Here is a 17,246-nt window from a genome sequence, read left to right as displayed (position 1 = left end):
GCAGGTGACTTTAATCTGGTTTAAGGAGGTATTATGACCCCTGAGGTGAAGCCTACATCCTCACCTGTTTGGAACAGTCTCAACTTGGGTAATCAATTCTATGGTCCACCCAATTATAGGGTTCATGTACAAAATGAAAGACTACACAAGCAGGACATTTAATGCAACATTAGAAGTGAGATGCTTGGGAGTTTGGTGGTAGACAGCAAGCTAAGAACAGGTGGCACAAAATGCGAGGACCAGTGTAAGGATCCCAGTTCAAGCCCCCGGCTCCCCACCTGCAGGGGAGTTGCTTCACTAGTGGTGAAGCAGGTCTACAGGTGTCTATCTTTCTCTCCCCCTCTCTGTCTTCCCCTCCTCTCTCCATTTCTCTCTGTCCTATACAACAACAACATCAATAACAATAATAACTACAGCAATAAAACAACAAGAGCAACAAAAGGGAATAAATAAATATTAAAAAGAAAGAAGTGAGATCAAGGACTCCATGGAGGAAATGTGTCCAGCTGATGCAGGCTAACAGAGTAAGGAAGGATGGGGATGACTGAAGAGAAGTGGCGGAAGGAGGACATTTCAAGCAGCGCTTACAGATTGACTAGATGGATTAATTAAAAAGCAAAACATGGGGAAGTCACAAACTCACAAAACACTTCATTTTCTACTGAATTATCTATAAACATTTGATGTTTGTACATAATGTGTCTTGCTGGTATAATTTCCTGGGAAATTACATGAAATAAAGAATTTTACTCATTTCTAAAATATAGAGATTGGACTATATGATGTCTATCATCTTCCTTTCCCTTCTCTTCCCTCCCCTTCCCCTCCTTCCCCTTCCCTCTCTTCCCCTCCCCCTTCTCCCTTTCTTTCCCTTCCCTTCCTTTCCTTTCTATACTCTCCTCTCCTCTCCCCTTTCCTCCCCTCTCTTCCCCTCCCCTTTCCTACCCTTTCCTTCTCACCAGGATTATCTCTGGGGCTCTGTGCCTGCCCAAAGAACCCACTGCTTCCAGAGGCTATTTTTTCTCTTTTTCTTTTAGTTGACATAACAGAGAGACATTGAGAAGGGACCAGGAGATAGGGAGAGAGAATGAGAGACTCTTGAAACACTGCTTCACCACTTGTGAAGCTTCCCCCCTGCAGGTAGAAACTAGGACTTGAATCTGAATTACTGTGTATGGTAACGTGTGCACTTTACCAGATGTACCGTATCCCAACCATTCTATGGTTTTAACATGATACTGCACAAAAGCCCACCCCAAACAATCTTGGAGAGACAGTCGTTAATGATCCCCCACTCCGAGCTGACAAAATAGATCACTTGGATAGTGTATTGCTTCGTCATGCTTGCAAGCCAGGATTGAGCCTGGTCCACATTGCATTGAAGGAAGCTTCTGTGCTGTGTTATCTTGCTCCTTCACCCTATCTCTATCTCACTTCTCTGTCTGAAAAAAAATCAGCCCTGAGTGATCCAGTAATGACAACAACAACAACACCTCACTCCTCCTTTACTCTTCCTCTAAATCCTCTTTCTTCCTATGTAGCCACTTCTTACTTCTCACTCTATACTGACTTTATTTCTTTTACTTGATTCACCATGCTTCTTGAAGTGCCATTATTCTTCTGTATCTTCCATTCTGTAGATATTGATGACTGGGAAATTGATTGATGAGCAGAAAATAGGGAAATTTTTTGAGGGGTGGGGCAGGAGGGTTGGTTTTATTATCTCTATCACAAAATGATTTTTTCTTCCTCATTTTCCAAGGCACTACAATTCTATGACTATCCATTTGTTACTCTTGTTGCTAATGGTTGTTTTTTCAACTTGTCTTTAATGGGTATCTTTCTTTTGTCTCTCTCACTCAGGACCTTCTGAGTTACTGGATATGACGGACAGCGAAACGTGAGTTTTATCTTTTTCTCCATAGTCTAGATTATTTTCTTCAAAACAGACGTCGAAGAAGAATATATTCCTTAGGGCGTATGCTACATTATCTAAATGTCAGTGATAAAAATTCCAATTTTAATTGCATTTATAACTGTGCAGGGAAAAATCACCTAAATAAAAAAAAGGCATGGTAACACATGATGTTACATATCATATAACTAATAACAAAAGTTCTAGAGTATTGATAGGCATGCTTATTGTTAGGCATTATCTAGAGTTTCCCAGATTCTTTGATCTCCCAATAAGTATACTTACTTTTCTGTTAAATCATCACAGTGACTCTTAACCAAGGCTTCTGAGAAAACTGAGCCCTGGTGCTCTTGGGCATCTTTTGCATGTAGAGAAGAAGATTCTCTGCTAAATCTAGGGTGATAGAATTGTGTATAGCATACACCCACTGGAAAGCTGAATCATAGTCACTCCAGGTATTCTCATGGTCTCTGGTTCAGCAGAGGCATCCTTCTTGAGATGAGAAATTCAACCATTCTAGAGAGACCTTCAAACTTATGATTTACTTTCCCATTTTTTAGTTTCTACGGCAGAAAAAATAACTAAATTTCCTCCAAAACAGAATGAAGAAAGCCTTAGATGTCTAGTCTCTCAAAACCATTTGAACCACTAGAGAAGTTCAAAGAAATTCAAAAAGGGGTGATGATGGGTGGAAAGGAATGGAGTAGGGATTGGTGGAGAAGGTAGAAAGAAGTAGTTATCTGAAGAAAGGGGTCTTGCTCTGAAATATTGGAAGTGCCCATGACTGCACAGAGCTTGTGCACCTACCACACATATTGTTGTCATCATCTCCCCAGCTTAATTTCACTGCTTGTTATCGGGATATAGGGAGGTATTTCCTCTTTGTCCAGTTCCTCTCTGTTTTTCTGGCACCTCTCACACCAAGTGGCTGATCTCAGGTCTGCTGTGGCTGTGGGGAGCATGAGCTCTTGAACTCCCCCAGAGTCTCACTGTGACTCTCTCTCTTCCTTCATCCCTCCTCCTCCACATCTGTCATTAGCTTTCTACTTGCAACTAGCGTAGACTCAAAGAGGAAGTTCAGAGTGGGTATTAATGGGATTCCTATGAGCTCCCAGGAACTATTCACTAAGACCCAGGGCTTGGTCTCCCCAGTACTGTGTAAACACAAGTGCCTGAAGGACAAGTAGTTTCCACTGCAGTTTCTCTTGCTCTGCCCAATTGTGACTCAAAAGGAAATACTTCCGTGTTCAGGTCCAGTCACACACACACCGGTCTTTGGAATAGTGCCACTGAGTATTGTGTCAGATATCACTGTTTCAAAGCAAGGTCACTCAACCCAATCAAGAACACTTCAGAAAAGACTCTGGAGTCAGAAATGATAGTGGTTGGGGTGTATGTAGGGGAATTGCTTTTTGGTAGAGCACAGAACTTTCATGTCTGAAATTCCTAATTTGATCCCCAGTGTTACATGTATCAGAATGGTGCTCTGGCTTCTCTCTCTCTCTCTCTCTCTCATGATTTAAGCAATGATAATAAATCATTAAAAATAAATTATGTTCCATGGGTAACTAAAAACTCAAGGTATTTTTTTAATGCAACCTGGGAAATGAACCCAGGATTTTATATATGCACAATATCACTGAGCTACCTTACCATAGCCTTTCTTTCCTTCCTTTTTTTTTTTTTTACCAGAGTACTGCTCAGCTCTGGCTTATGGTAGTACAAGGGATTGAACCTGGGACGTTGGAGCCTCAGGCATGAGAGCCTCTTTGTGTAACCATTATTCTATCTATCCCCAGTCTCCTTCTTTCACTCTTTCTTCTTTCCTTCCTTCCTTCCTTCCTTCCTTTTTCTTTCTTTTTCTTTTTTGTTAAGTATGTTTTTCATGTTAAAGATTTATGTAGGGCCTGTATGATGGTTCACCTACTTTGTCATGTATACACCCAGGTTCCTGTATGGCCCTCAACAAACTGGAGGAAGCTTCAGTGCTGTGGTATCTTCTCTACTCTCTGTTTCTGTGGTCTCTCTCTCTCTCTGTCTCTCTCTCTCTTCCTACATGAAAAAGTCTTTCTGGACTTTACTTGGGTAAAACTCAAGTAATGAAAAAAATGGATATATTCTGATAAAGGATGGGGGGGTGGGAGAGACAGATTGAAGACCAGAGCATGCTGAGCTCCAGCGTTAGGTGATGTCAGGGATTGAATTTATGGCTGCTGGAGTCTCAAGCAAGTTCTGTGCTTTAATAGACTGAACTCTCATGTCTGCTTTATTGTTTTTCAAAGATTTCTTTTACTTCATATGAGATATAGAGAGTGCTACATGTGAGATAAAGAGCAACTGGAACACCACACCAGTACATGCAATGCAATAATAGAACTGTGGTCTCAGTTTCTTTCAGTTGTGGACCCAGAACAGGAATATCTGCTTTTGCAAACTGCTTGTTACTGCCTGAGCTCTACTGGCTGAGATAGTTCCCTAGTAACTTTTGGGGGGTATCCTTTCTTTCTTCCTTTCTTTCTTCTTCTTCTCCTTCTTCTCCCCCCCCTCCTCCTCCGCCTCCTCTTTCTTTTCCTTTTTATTTCTTTCTTTCTTTACTTTTTCTTTGAGACAGAGAAGAGGGGCAGTGGTGCACTCATTTAAGTGCATATATCACCATTTTCAAGAATACAGGTTTGAGCTCCCACTCCTCACCTGCAGGGAAGATGCTTCATGAAAGGTTAAGCAGTTCTCCAGGTGTCTGTTTTTCTCTCTCCTGCTTTATCTCTCCTTCACTTTCAATTTCTCTGTCCTGTCAAATAAAAATAAAGTAGGAAGAAGTGAAGAAGGAGGAGAAGAAGAAGGAGGAGGAGGAAGAGGAGGAGGAGGAAGAGGAGGGATGATTAGAAGAAAATGGCCATCAGGAGCCCTGGATTCACTGAGCCCCAGCAATAACCTGGTGGCAATTTAGAGAGAGAGAGAGATATTGAGAGAGAGAGAGAGAGAGAGAGAGAGAGAAAGAAGGAGGAGGAGGGGGGAGGGAGAGGGAGAAGAGGAGGAAGAGAAGGAGGGGGAAGGAGGAGGAAGGATAAGAGGGTAAAGGAGAGACACCAAAGCACTGCTCCATCATCCAAGAATTATTTCTCCTCTTTACTGTGCATGGTGCTCCCATGTGATGCTGGGACTTGAACCCAGGCTTCCCCCTCAGTACAGTGTGTGGTTCCTACAATGAGCTCCCTCCTGGTCCCCTCAAGGCATTTTTAGACTCTCCTTTCTCACTTCTCTCCCCCCCCCCCCCCATTTTAAGGTTACAACCTCAGCTGCAGGCAGTTAGGGAAAAGAAGCACTTAGCTTCAGTATCAGGAGTAAGTGCTTCCCTGCACCACCATCTCTGACCCCTCCACCCATGCCCCTGCCCCCTCATTCCTCCCCGCAGCTGATGGGTGGTTTCCCTTTTCATCTTTGATTTAGGGGTGAGACTGCACTGCACAAAGCTGCCTGCCAGCGGAACCGGGCAGTGTGCCAGCTTCTGGTGGATGCAGGAGCATCTCTGAGAAAGACGGACTCCAAGGTAACTGGAGCAGCAAGCGCAAGCATCCCTGTACTCAGAGGGGTCACCAGCCCCTCTGCCTTCCCCTGTGCCCAGAGTAAAGGCATCCTTTCTGTGCTCATGGAAGTGCCTGGGGCTCTGGAAAAAAGGAGGAAAAAATAAAGTGCTTCATTTAAGGAACTACATTTTCAGTGTCTAAGTACAAAGGGAGGGTGTGTGCTTGCCTATGGGACTTTAGAATCCTCTCCTCACACTGGCCTTGGGACTTCAAGGCTGGACCCTGCAGAACGCCAATCCAAGTTGTGAGGAAAGTGAAGTTTAAAATACTGAAAGCCAGGGGTCAGGGTCCTATTCAGATGACGTTGAGCTGGTTACCAAAAAAAAAAAAAAAAAAAAGTCCCTCTGGAATAGCTGATATGATGTTTGTGAACCATATATAGATGTCAAAGTCATCGCCAACTTGCTTCCAGGATGATGATAGCTTTGAAATGGTTGCAAACCTTAAATCTAGTATATTTTGGTCAGCTATATTTTTTAAAGTTTTCTTTCCATTTTACTTCACACACACACACACACACACACACACAGACACACACACACATACACACACACACACACACACACACATATATATATATATATATATATATATATATATATATATATATATATATATACCCTAAATGTTAACCCCAGAATGATGGGAACTACTCTCATCAATATATGTAGAAATTTAAACCAGTGTGGAATTCTGTAACCTTAGACATGTCAGTTGCCCAATGGAATTTCATTTTTTCATATATATATATAGAGAGAGAGAGAGGGGAGAGAGAGAGAGAGAGAGAGAGAGAGAGAGAGAGAGAGATCTGCTACACTGTTCCACCCTTTAGGGAGATTCTCTTTTGCAGGTAGAGAATGGGGCATGAGCACAGGTCCTCACAAGTGGTAAAGTGTGTATTTTACTGGGTATGCCACCATCTAACCCCTTAAGGAATTTTAAGTAATATCTCTAAACATCCAAACAAATGGAAACCCTGTCTTTTTTTTTTTAACTCCTATAGTTTGGCTCATTTGAAGTATGTGTGTATACAACAACATTATAGTAGACTACAAGAGATTATATGGTCATTAAAATGACCATGTAGAATGTTTAATGGCAAATATTGACATATTCCTAAGTGAATAAACATATTATAGAATATGAAGTATGTTTTATTTAAAAATAGTCTGTAGCATGATAAAAGGCAAAATACTACTCTATGGAAGGTTTTCTTTAGGGGAAATTATTGATGGTTTTAATTTTCTTTTTTATGCTTTTTCCTAAAATTACTTTAATCAAAATCTATCACTTTTATAGTCAGAAATTAATGTACATTTGGAGAAGAGATCATTCTAAATGAGGGAGAACTTAACTGAAGCCTTTGGAGCCTTTTAGAATCTTTATACTAAACCCTTCCCCTTCATTTCTGCTTGGTAGTTCCCAGAGATTAGTGTAATTGAAAGCATCCTAGACTTGAATGCCTGCTTTCCTATTTACCTATTTGGGTAAAAGAAAAATGAATTTAGGTCCCAACATTCAACTGTGCCCGTTTTACTGCTGTATGCTCAGAACCCCCTTTCCTTAACTCACAGCCTAGTCTATCAACAATGTTCATCTCCTTTGAACATATCCAACTCAGTTGCATGATGTGATGCTCATGGCAGACAATAGGTGCACAGTGTCTTGTAAACTCTAAAGCAGTAAACATGAGAAGATTCTCACTGGGGAGTATAGGAACTCTTTCTGGTGTGTGTGTGTGTGTGTGTGTGTGTGTGTGTGTGTGTGTGTGTGTAAATAAGCTCCAGTTACTTTATTTCATATACACCCATAATTGGATTTTCATGTATAAAGAAAATTAGAATGTAGGAGCTGGGCTGTGGCACAGCCAGCTGAATATACATGTCATCATGCAAAAGGACTCAGGTTTGAGCCCCTACTCCCCACCTGCAGGGAGAAAGCTTTACATGTAGTGAAACAGACCTACAGGTATCTATCTTTCTCTTTCACTCTCTGTTTCTCCCTTTCAATTTATCTGTGTGCTATCAAATAAAATAGAAAGGAAAGAGAGAGAGAGGAGATAGATAGATAGATAGATAGATAGATAGATAGATAGATAGATAGAGAAAGAGAGAACAAAAGAAAGAGAGAGAAAAAATGGTCACCAAGAGCAGTTTATTTACAGTGCTAGCACTGATCTCCAGTGATAACCCTAGTGGCAATTAAAAACAAAAAGAAAATTAGAGTCTGGCAAGTATTTACAAACAAAAAAAATTTACAAAGAAGACACTTTCAAATATACTTTATGTATTTTAGCTTAGTGTGAAGTAAATCGCAAAATGTACTGTTATATTGAAGTCAACAGAGTCTGCAGTGTCTGACAATTGGCCCCACCTTTCAACAAACAGATAACAAACTTATTATAAATTCCAGGTTATGTTTGTGTCCATGTGTAGACAACAGTATCCTTCATAGAACCAGGGCTAGATCTTATAAGAAAAAAATAATGAGCTGATAAATGAGGGTCTCAGAAATAAATATTTACATAGATTTGCATTTTTTTCTTTAAAAAATTTTTTATTTATAAAATGGAAACACTGAAAAATCAGTAGGGAAGCAACTACAAAAGCCAGACCTTCCACCTTCTGCAAATATTTGTATTTTTTGCAACAACGAATGCAGTCTAAAATTGTCAGATTTTACTTCATCTTACCCAAAGTGTCTTCCTCTTCCCCTGTCTCCTTTAGGGTAAGACACCTCAAGACAGAGCACAGCAGGCTGGGGACCCTGAGTTAGCTGCTTACCTAGAAAGTCGCCTAAACTATAAGATCATTGGCCACGAGGACCTGGAAACTGCTGTTTGACTCTGGTGGACAGGCTAAGAGAATCTAATGAAGCCAATCACTTCTGCCCTCCCAGTGGCGAGCGGGCAGCTCCCCTGGAAGAAGCTGATGGAACCGGCACATCCGTCTCTCCTGCAAGAATCTCTCTGAGACCGCACCAACTAGTTTTCAAGGGCTAACGGAGATGTACCACTGAACAAGATAGCCCATGGAGGAAGAGGCAAGATACCTGGAGATTTGTGGACTAGGAGTCCCGCCAACATGGGATCCTTTTGCTTTCAGCAAGTAGCATGGACCTCTATGTTCACCTGTATAATTTATTTTCAATATTCAAAGGATGTTTGTGTAAAAGGCACTGCCTCAGTCCACCACCCCCCTGCATTTTTCTGAATCCCTGTACTACCCATCCATTTAAAAAAATATACATGGTATGTTCTCTTCCCATTCAGTTTTTTGAAGACCACCACACTGCTGAACGGTCTTTTAAAACCTCTCTGGATACCCTACAGAGATAAAACTGTAAAACCACTTCCATTTCTGAGATGAAATATACCATGACTACTTAATGACATTTTTTTTTTTTTGCATGTCTCTCCCTCCCCCCTGGTCCTCTTCCTTCTGTAGGACCTGGGAAGCACCACATGGATATTATGCCAACTCTGTGTTCTATCTCAAGGTATGGTAAGGTGGCATGGGCATTGTCTGCTTAGAGGTGGTTCTCAGAGTTGTCACCTAGGGCTCAGCCCAGGTAGGAAGCTGTAGCCCCTAGCCATGAGAATTGGTTCAGCTTGAGCTGCCTGCCCAGCTCTGTACTGCCTACGTGTAGCCAACTTTGCCTTTGGCTACAATCAGGATGAGCAGTCGATTAGACAAAGGCCTATAGCTAGCGAACAGAACCACTGGATCAGAAGTGCTGTTTAAATCACAGAGCAGAAAAGAAAAAAAAAGTGTGAAAACAGTGGTCACAGGGGATGGGATGCCATGATGTGTCTTTATTTCTAAGGTTTTTTTTTTTTTTTCTCTTGAATGAGAATAGAATGCTGGCTAATCAACTTGAAATAAAACAGAAAAGGGAGAAGCAGCAACACGTCAAAAATCACACACTTCAGCAAGAGAAGCAGTCACTGGAATGCAGCACAGAGGCTATTAAGTAGGGGCTTTGGGGAAAAGTGGTACAGGAGGGGCCCCATTTAGATTTACCTTTTGAGCATTTGGTTTGCATTACCCCATGTTAACCTTGTCTCAAGGACAAAGCCTTGTTTTATGGATTCCACTGCCAGTTTCCAGGATGCCTGGATCTTTCAATGTGTCACCTATTACTTGGCAGGTCCCAAGGTCATATCTGATAATGCTTCCTAGCCCTGTTTTCCATGTGTGGACTGGCTTACTATATTGTTATCTCTGTTCCCCTTATTAGTGCAAACCAGTGTGAGAACTCAGCTAGAAATATCTGTCTGGCAGTAAAATTGCAACTTGCAATCTTACCACTGATACTTATAGGGACATCATCTAGCTTTCAGTGAGATAGGCTTGACATGAGTATGAACCCAAAATGCAAGTGGGCAGTTGATGAGGAAGGGTTTTGCTTCAGACTAACAGTGCTGTCTTCTGAGCCACTACTTCCATTTGGCTCTTAGATACAAGCAGAGTGCTACCTTAGAGTGTCTGCATGTGAACATGACTGATTGTTTCTTTATGTTTAATGTAAAGGTCCAGTGGTGGCATGTTGCTTTTCTGAGTCCCATTCTCTTCCCATGTTGCCATTTTGAAAAGAAAGATACTATACACCATGTTAAGAAGGAATGGCCTCTCACTGGATGGGGAGGGATTAAGTCTCTTCTTAGTCATTTCAAAATCAAGCTGTTGGCATTATTTCCAGCTGGGGGGAGAATGGGTTTGTTGTGAGTAATCTATTTCCATACATCTGTCCAGAAATGAAGCTCTCTTTGAGATTTTGCAGTAAGGAAAGTAGGGAGGGTAGTAGATTGTTTCCAGAAGCTGAAATGAAATACGCTCCAGGAGAATTTAATCACAGGGAATTCTGCTGGGAGTTTTGCAGTGAGTGGGACTGTCAAGGAGATGTTATGATGACAGAAATATAATCCTGAAAACAGACTGGAATTTGACTTTGAGTGGTGCCTTCCAATACTTAGACATAGCCAAACATTTGGTCACTCTGTCATTTACTTTTCTGCCCTTTATGGGATGAAGGACTCTTTTTCCCCAACAAACTACCATCTCATATTTCTCTGGGATGCTTCAAAGCATCCCAGAGAAAAATTAGGGTAGAGGTGGTTATGGGCCAATTCAAACAGCTCTAAGTGAAGTCACAAGTAAATCCCTGGTATGAAAATAGATGAGGTACCGACTACTTCATGGATCCTGGTACACTTGGAAATGGTTCCAAACCAAAAGTAGAAGGGGAAAAAAAGGCATTAGGATCTTGCATTATTTATGGTGAGCAATGTTATGACCAAGAAGTATACATTGCTTTGGAAAAAAAAATGCGCTTAGGACTTAGGCTGTAAAAAAAAAAAAGTCAAAAATGAGCAGGAAAGTAACATATTTAATGGTTTCAACATTAAATCCACCTCCCATAGCAGCATTTAAATTGATCACTGCACGTGACAGTCCTGAGCTTTAGAAAGAGCTAAGACCTTATACAGCAGGAGATTCCAACCCAGCTTAGGCAGATAGTCTTCTGTTAATGGACGCCAGAAAGAGTAAAAACCACAAGGTCTGATCCCTAGTCTGAAAACTCATATAACTTTAATTTTAGAGACATACAATTATACATTCGTAGAAATATCATTTTCTCCAAAGACTGGCTTACTTAGCTGACGTCCCTCTGTGTTTGACTCAGAAAAAAAAAAAAAAAAACCTTCTACTGAGATGGTGGAGGCTCTGGGGTTCCATTTTTAGACTAGGCTGGTAAAGGAATGAAAAATAGAGAGTTATTAAAAGACAGCATTTAACACCTTCAAGGTAGTTCATATTTTCAAGTCTTATGTTCCAATATTGCACACTTAATGAAGTAGAATCCCTTAAAGCTGCGCTTTATCGCACCTGAGGACTTGATAAAGAATAGAAGCCAAGCAGGGAATAAACACCACAGCTAGAATTTCGCCTGGAGGGCTCTGTTTAACCTCCAGAAAGGGGATAACCTGAAACTAGGAAGGTTTTTGAAACAGAATGTAGCTGGCGTTTACACAGACTTGACATTTTGGCACAGACTTGACATTTGTAACAATTGAGGGAAAGTTTCACATGCCCAACTTCTCAGTGCCTTTCTTTTCTCCCTCCCTCCCTCCCTCCGTCTTTCCTACCTACCTTTTCCTTCCTTCCTTCCTTCCTTCCTTCCTTCCTTCCTTCCTTCCTTCCTTCCTTCCTTCCTTGCTACCTTTTTTCTTTCTTCCTCTCTTTCTTTGTTTTCTTCCTTTCTCTCTCTTTTTTTAAAAATATTTATTTGTTTCCTTTTGTTGCCCTTGTTGTTTTATTTTTGTAGTTATTGTTGTTGTTCTTGATGTCATCGTTGTTGGATAGGACAGAGAGAAATGTAGAGAGGAGGGGAAGACAAAGAGGGGGAGAGAAAGACAGACACCTGTAGACCTGCTTCACGGCCTGTGAAGCAACTTTGCTATAGTTGGGTAGTTGAACCAGGATCCTTATGCCAGTCCTTGTACTTTGCACCACCTGCCCTTAACCCGCTGTGGTACCACCTGACTCTCTCTTTCTTTCTTTCCCCTCCCTTTCCTTCATTCCCCTTCACCTTCTCCTTCCCCTTCCCTTCCCTTCCCTTTCTTTCCTTTTCACCAGAGCACTGCTCATCCTGCCTATTGTGTGTTAGGAGTTGAACCTGGGACCTTTGGTGACTCAGGCATTAAAGTCTTTGTTTTTGTTTTCTTTTGTTTTGCATAACCACTATGTTATCTCTCCAGGCCTTCCCTTGCCTTCATATTAGTGCTTCCAACAACTCTGTTTCCATGTAGAGATGTGTGACCGGTGGTTAATTTTCATTTGGATGTCATAGCAGTTTCTTTGCAGAATGGCTTTCTGACTTTTTTTATGAGACTCTTCATAATATCCAGGTCCCCAAAAATGTGGGGCACATGGTGATTTTATTATTGAAAATGTTTAGATTTTAAGTGGGAAAAAATAGGACTTCTGTTTGATGTGTGTATATTTGTTAAAGTTCTGTTGTCACATGCACAAACTAACTGCATCTTTGTGCTAGAGCAAGTGTGTTCTCAGCCACACTCACCGAACAACAACAGTGGTAGTTACACTGGTAAAGGCTGCTGTTGTTAGGTTACTTTGTTACGTTAGAAATGTCTTTTTCATACATCATACTTCCCCACATATAGAGAGAAATGCATTTATTTGTGTATACGTATTTTTACACACATAGAGTGAATCAGTTAAAAAAAACTTTAGAAGCATGCAACTCACTTATATATGTAGACTTAACATAAATAGACAAAACACAGAAAGTCACAACAACGTTTCCCTGTATTGTGATAGCCACCATTGCTAAGTCTAGCTCTGTCATGGCACTCCGGTTGCACTTGGCCTTTGGTTTTCATGGCCTGTGTCATAGGACTCATGAGCCAGAGGTTTTGTTGTATTGTCTTACATCCCATGAAATATGAGACGTACCTGTATTTTGGAGACATAACCTGTGTCATTTCTGCATCTCATGTGGCCCGTTTCTTCCTCTGTGATGCCCACACCACGTTCCAATGCTGAGTTTCCAAGGCTGACACTCAGTAGGCTGCCTCCTGGTATTTAATGAGGGCAGGTTACTGCAAGGAAGAGGTAATGACTTAGTTATGGGCTGAAGTCTGAGTAGCTTGGCTTCCTTCCAGTAAGAGTAGCTAATGAAATCCTGGGGAACAGTGTGATATTTTATCCAATTATGTTACTTAAAAATAAAAATAGATCATAGTGAAAATGGCTCATCATAAGCATCAGATGAAGCCACTAATTGCTCTGCTTAAATGGTTTGTTTTCATTTTAGGGGAAGAACATCTGTTAAATTAAGACAGCTTTCTGATTAATCTTTAACATTTATTAAGCATAGGATTTCTTCCACCCAGGTCTTAACAGAATCATATATGAACCTCTCTCATTTTTCTTATTTTCTGAATTTAATAGTCATCAGATTATTAATCCTTAAATCCTACACTTTTTTTTTTCTCTGCCAAGTCACTGTTAGGTTGACTTTAGTTTAGTTTTTTTTTTTCTCTTTTCTGTAACCTAGTATGCTTCTAATAAGTTTTCTGACAATGACAATCATCCTATCTCTGGACTTTTGGTCATTACCATTAGTGATTTTGCCATTTGGCTGCTAAAGTCTTCCCCAGATAGTTATGCTCAAAATGAAATCATGCTATGGAACAAGTGTTCACTTTCTCCACACCACTGGCCACTGACACTGATCTTTTGTTTATTTGTGTGTCTTAATTTTCTTCCCCTACAAGGGTTATGACAGGCATTGATGAGGACTCCATCACTCCTGCTCTCCTGCTGGCCATATTTTCCTTTTCTTTAATAAAGAATGAGTGAGAGGAGGGGAGAGATAAAGGGTAAGAGACAGAGAGAAAAGAGATAACTGCAGCACTGCTCTGCCAGTTGTGAAGCTTATCTACCAGATGAGCCGCTGCCACCCACCTCCTGACTCTGATCATCTTATAGGGTCATAACAAGCCATATTCTAGGGAGGGATTTGCTATATAGGTTTAGGCATAGTCCATTCAAGAAATCTTTCTGAACTCTAAGTCATTTTTACTTTTTTGTTTTGTTTTTTTTTATTTATATATATTTTAATTTTTATTTATAAAAAGGAGACACTGACAAAAAAAACATAGGATAAGAGGGGTACAACTCCACACAATTCCCACCACCAGAACTCCATATCCCATGCCCTCACCTGATAGCTTTCCTATTCTTTAACCCCCTGGGAGTATGGAACAAGGGACATTATGGGGTGCAGGAGGTTGAAGGTCTGGCTTCTGTAATTGCTTCCCTGCTGAACATGGGCATTGACATGTTGATCCTACTCCGAGCCTGTCTCTCTCTTTCCCTAGTGGTGTGGGGCTCTGGGGAAGTGGGGTTCCAGGACACATTGATAGTGTTGTCTGCCCAGGGAAGTTCAGTTGGCATCATGTTACCATCTGGAACCTGGTGGCTGAAAGCAGAGTTAACATATAAAGCCATTTTCACTTTTATGTCTTAGTCACATCCTGATAATACATAACTGTAATGGTTCCTTCCACAAGTTGTAAGGAAAGCAGTGTGCCACTCGAAGCCACCTGATGACTTGGGTTTATCCATGTGTTAAACCCCCTGGCCCTCTGTCTCCCCATGGTTGAATGAGAAATTCAGGCCTAATGTAGTGTTGCTAAGGATATAAGCTTTGATATAATAAACAAAAATCTTAACTCCATGGAGGTATTAGTCTCAATCCAAAGTGTCGGGTTGTGTACAGGAAGAACCGGAGGCTAGTAGCAGGTGTGTGCTAGGTATTCAAGCAAGTCCTGACTATGCCAGTCACTCAGTCAGCAGGTTTTCATTCTATGCAATATGAAATGAGATATAATATTTTGCATTTTCTTTGTCTTGGACTTTTAGTTATTGTTCTTACCAGTTTTTGAAACCAAAACTTTAAAATAGACTTAGAATCTTGGCTAGAAAAATAGCTCACTTGTTTCTGTTCTCCCTGGTCTAAGCTTTTAGGAAAGTCAACATTTCAAAGAACAAGTCATTATTAGAAGTGTAGTAACAATTTGAGACCACTGTTAAAATTCAGTCTGAGTACACATTTGAAGCCATAAGTGCCTAGACTGAAGGAACATATATTCAGCTTATGGTCTGTGCATTAAAAAATTTGAGACATTCAATCAGTTTTTACCCTCTCATATTAATTAAATAGTGATTTATGAAACTCCAAGTTAATAGGAGTGGACATCAACACCATTCCCACCACCAAGGGACTGTATCCCAACCCCCCTCCCCCCAGTGAAGCTGAACATCTTCTTTCACTCTCCACCCAGAGATTTTTACTTTGGTGCTCTACTCCAAACTCAGATCCTGCTTTGAGTTTCCCTTTCTGTTTGTCTTTCTCAACTTCTGCTTATGAGTGGGATCATCCCAGACTCATCTTTGTCTTTTTGATTTAGCTCAATTAACATAATTCCTTCTAGTTCCATCCAAGATGGGTCAGAGAAGGTGGGTTCATTGTTCTTAATAACTGCATAATGTTCCATTGTGTAAATATACCACAGCTTTCTCAGCCATTCATCTCACTTGTTTAGAGCCCTTGCTTTGCCATGCATTTGATCCAGGACTGAGCTCAGCCCCCACAACACTGGAGGAAGCTTTCTGTGTTGTAGTACACTTCCCCCTCTATCTTTGTCTCTCTCTATCTGAAGAAAAAAAAAACAGAGTAGTAATACCCCAGTAATGATAAAAAAAAAAAAAAAAAAAGAAAAGAAAAGAAAAGAAGGGAAGAGAACAGAACAGAAAAGGAATCATGAGTAAGGTCAGAACTAAAAGTATTTAATCTGTATCTTGAGGACAGGACTAGAAACTATAGGCAGAATTTACAGTAGGGTATGACTAAATATAAAATTAAAGCTTAGGGGCTGAGGCTACCTCACTGATAGATTACACACCTTACTATGTATAAGACCCTGATATGCACAACATGGGGAAGGGGCTTCATGGGTGTTGGTGGGGTGCAGTGGCAGTGGCGGCTTCTCTCTCCTAAAGCTGAAAAATACAAAGAAAAAATTCCGCCTAGAGTAGTGAAACCATGGAGGTATCAGACCCTCCCTACCCTCTAGTCCTACTAAGGTGTTAAAAAATGAAGTATAAATATTATTCAACTATGGAGTGGACACTCTTATAGGGTTGTACATTTTCAATCAGTGGAGTATTTGAGAGATGTTATAAGGAGGGATATGTGATTTGAGATCCTATGAGTTTTTATAATTATATTTTCAAATGACAGTTCATTAAAAAAATTTCTGAAACTCTTGGTTTCTAATCTTTCACACATTTCTTTATGGTAAGGTTTTTTTAAAAAAAATCTTTATTTATTCCTTTTTGTTGCCCTTGTTTTTTATTGTTGTAATTATTATTATTGTCATTGTTGGATAGGACAGAGAGAAATCGAGAGAGGAGGGGAAGACAGAGGGGGGAGAGAATGATAGACACCTGCAAACCTGCCTCACCGCTTGTGAAGCGAACTCCCCTGCAGGTGGGGAGCCTGGGGCTCAAACCAGGATCCTTTTGCCGGTCCTTGTGCTTTGCATCACCTGTGTTAAACCCACTTCACTACCACCTGACTCCCTATGACTCCCTTCAAGACTTCTAACCTTAAAGAAAGAACGGCTTTTGGTTACTGTTTAAAATTTTAAACCAACTAAAAATGAATTTAAAAACTAGTGAAAGCATTCAAGAGGTAAATCTTTACTCCAAAACACTTCTAGAAGCATTATGGATTTTGACAGATAGTCTCAGGCATTCCTAAATAAAGACTTATTAGGAATTTGTTTTAGTGTCTGTCTAAAATTTAAAGTGCAGTGATTTGATAGTCTTAGAATTAAATGTAATCTAATATAACCACAGAAGAAAAATCTGCCCAAAAAATACTCAGGAGCCAAGTGAAAGAACAGGAAAGGCAATCATGGAAAATGGTTAGTTTCAGCTATTGGCATGGTAATTGCAAGGAAGAACTTACCCATGGAAATAAGAAAGTAACGACTCTGGTTTCTCCCTATTTTCCAAAGTTTCAATATTTTGAGCCAAGTGGCATCTGCAATGGAACCTTTGGGGGAGGGAGTGACAATTGAAAGTATCTTGTTTCTCAGTCCTCCAGTGAAACACATACACTTTTCTACAGAAAATAGACCAAACAACTCA

At 40.5% G+C, this 17,246-nt stretch overlaps 1 protein-coding gene across 2 annotated transcripts in view; it reads left to right on the top strand.

Annotated features, from left to right (window-relative positions):
* DGKI (diacylglycerol kinase iota) overlaps positions 1-9,195 on the top strand; it is a 593,672-nt gene extending 584,477 nt beyond the window's left edge. For both annotated transcript variants that reach the window (XM_060196647.1, XM_060196646.1), the window contains exons 31-33: positions 1,864-1,900; positions 5,363-5,462; positions 8,226-9,195. In XM_060196647.1, coding sequence (XP_060052630.1) covers positions 1,864-1,900; positions 5,363-5,462; positions 8,226-8,342 — 254 coding nt within the window. In that variant the 3' untranslated portion in view covers positions 8,343-9,195. The remainder of the gene's footprint in view (positions 1-1,863; positions 1,901-5,362; positions 5,463-8,225) is intronic.
* The last annotated feature ends 8,051 nt before the right edge of the window (positions 9,196-17,246 follow it).

This window comes from Erinaceus europaeus, chromosome 8 (assembly GCF_950295315.1).
Source record: "Erinaceus europaeus chromosome 8, mEriEur2.1, whole genome shotgun sequence".
Taxonomy (NCBI): Eukaryota; Metazoa; Chordata; class Mammalia; order Eulipotyphla; family Erinaceidae; genus Erinaceus; species Erinaceus europaeus.
The sequence above is the reverse complement of the archived record's forward strand: the minus strand, read 5'-3'. Positions and strand labels throughout refer to the sequence as shown.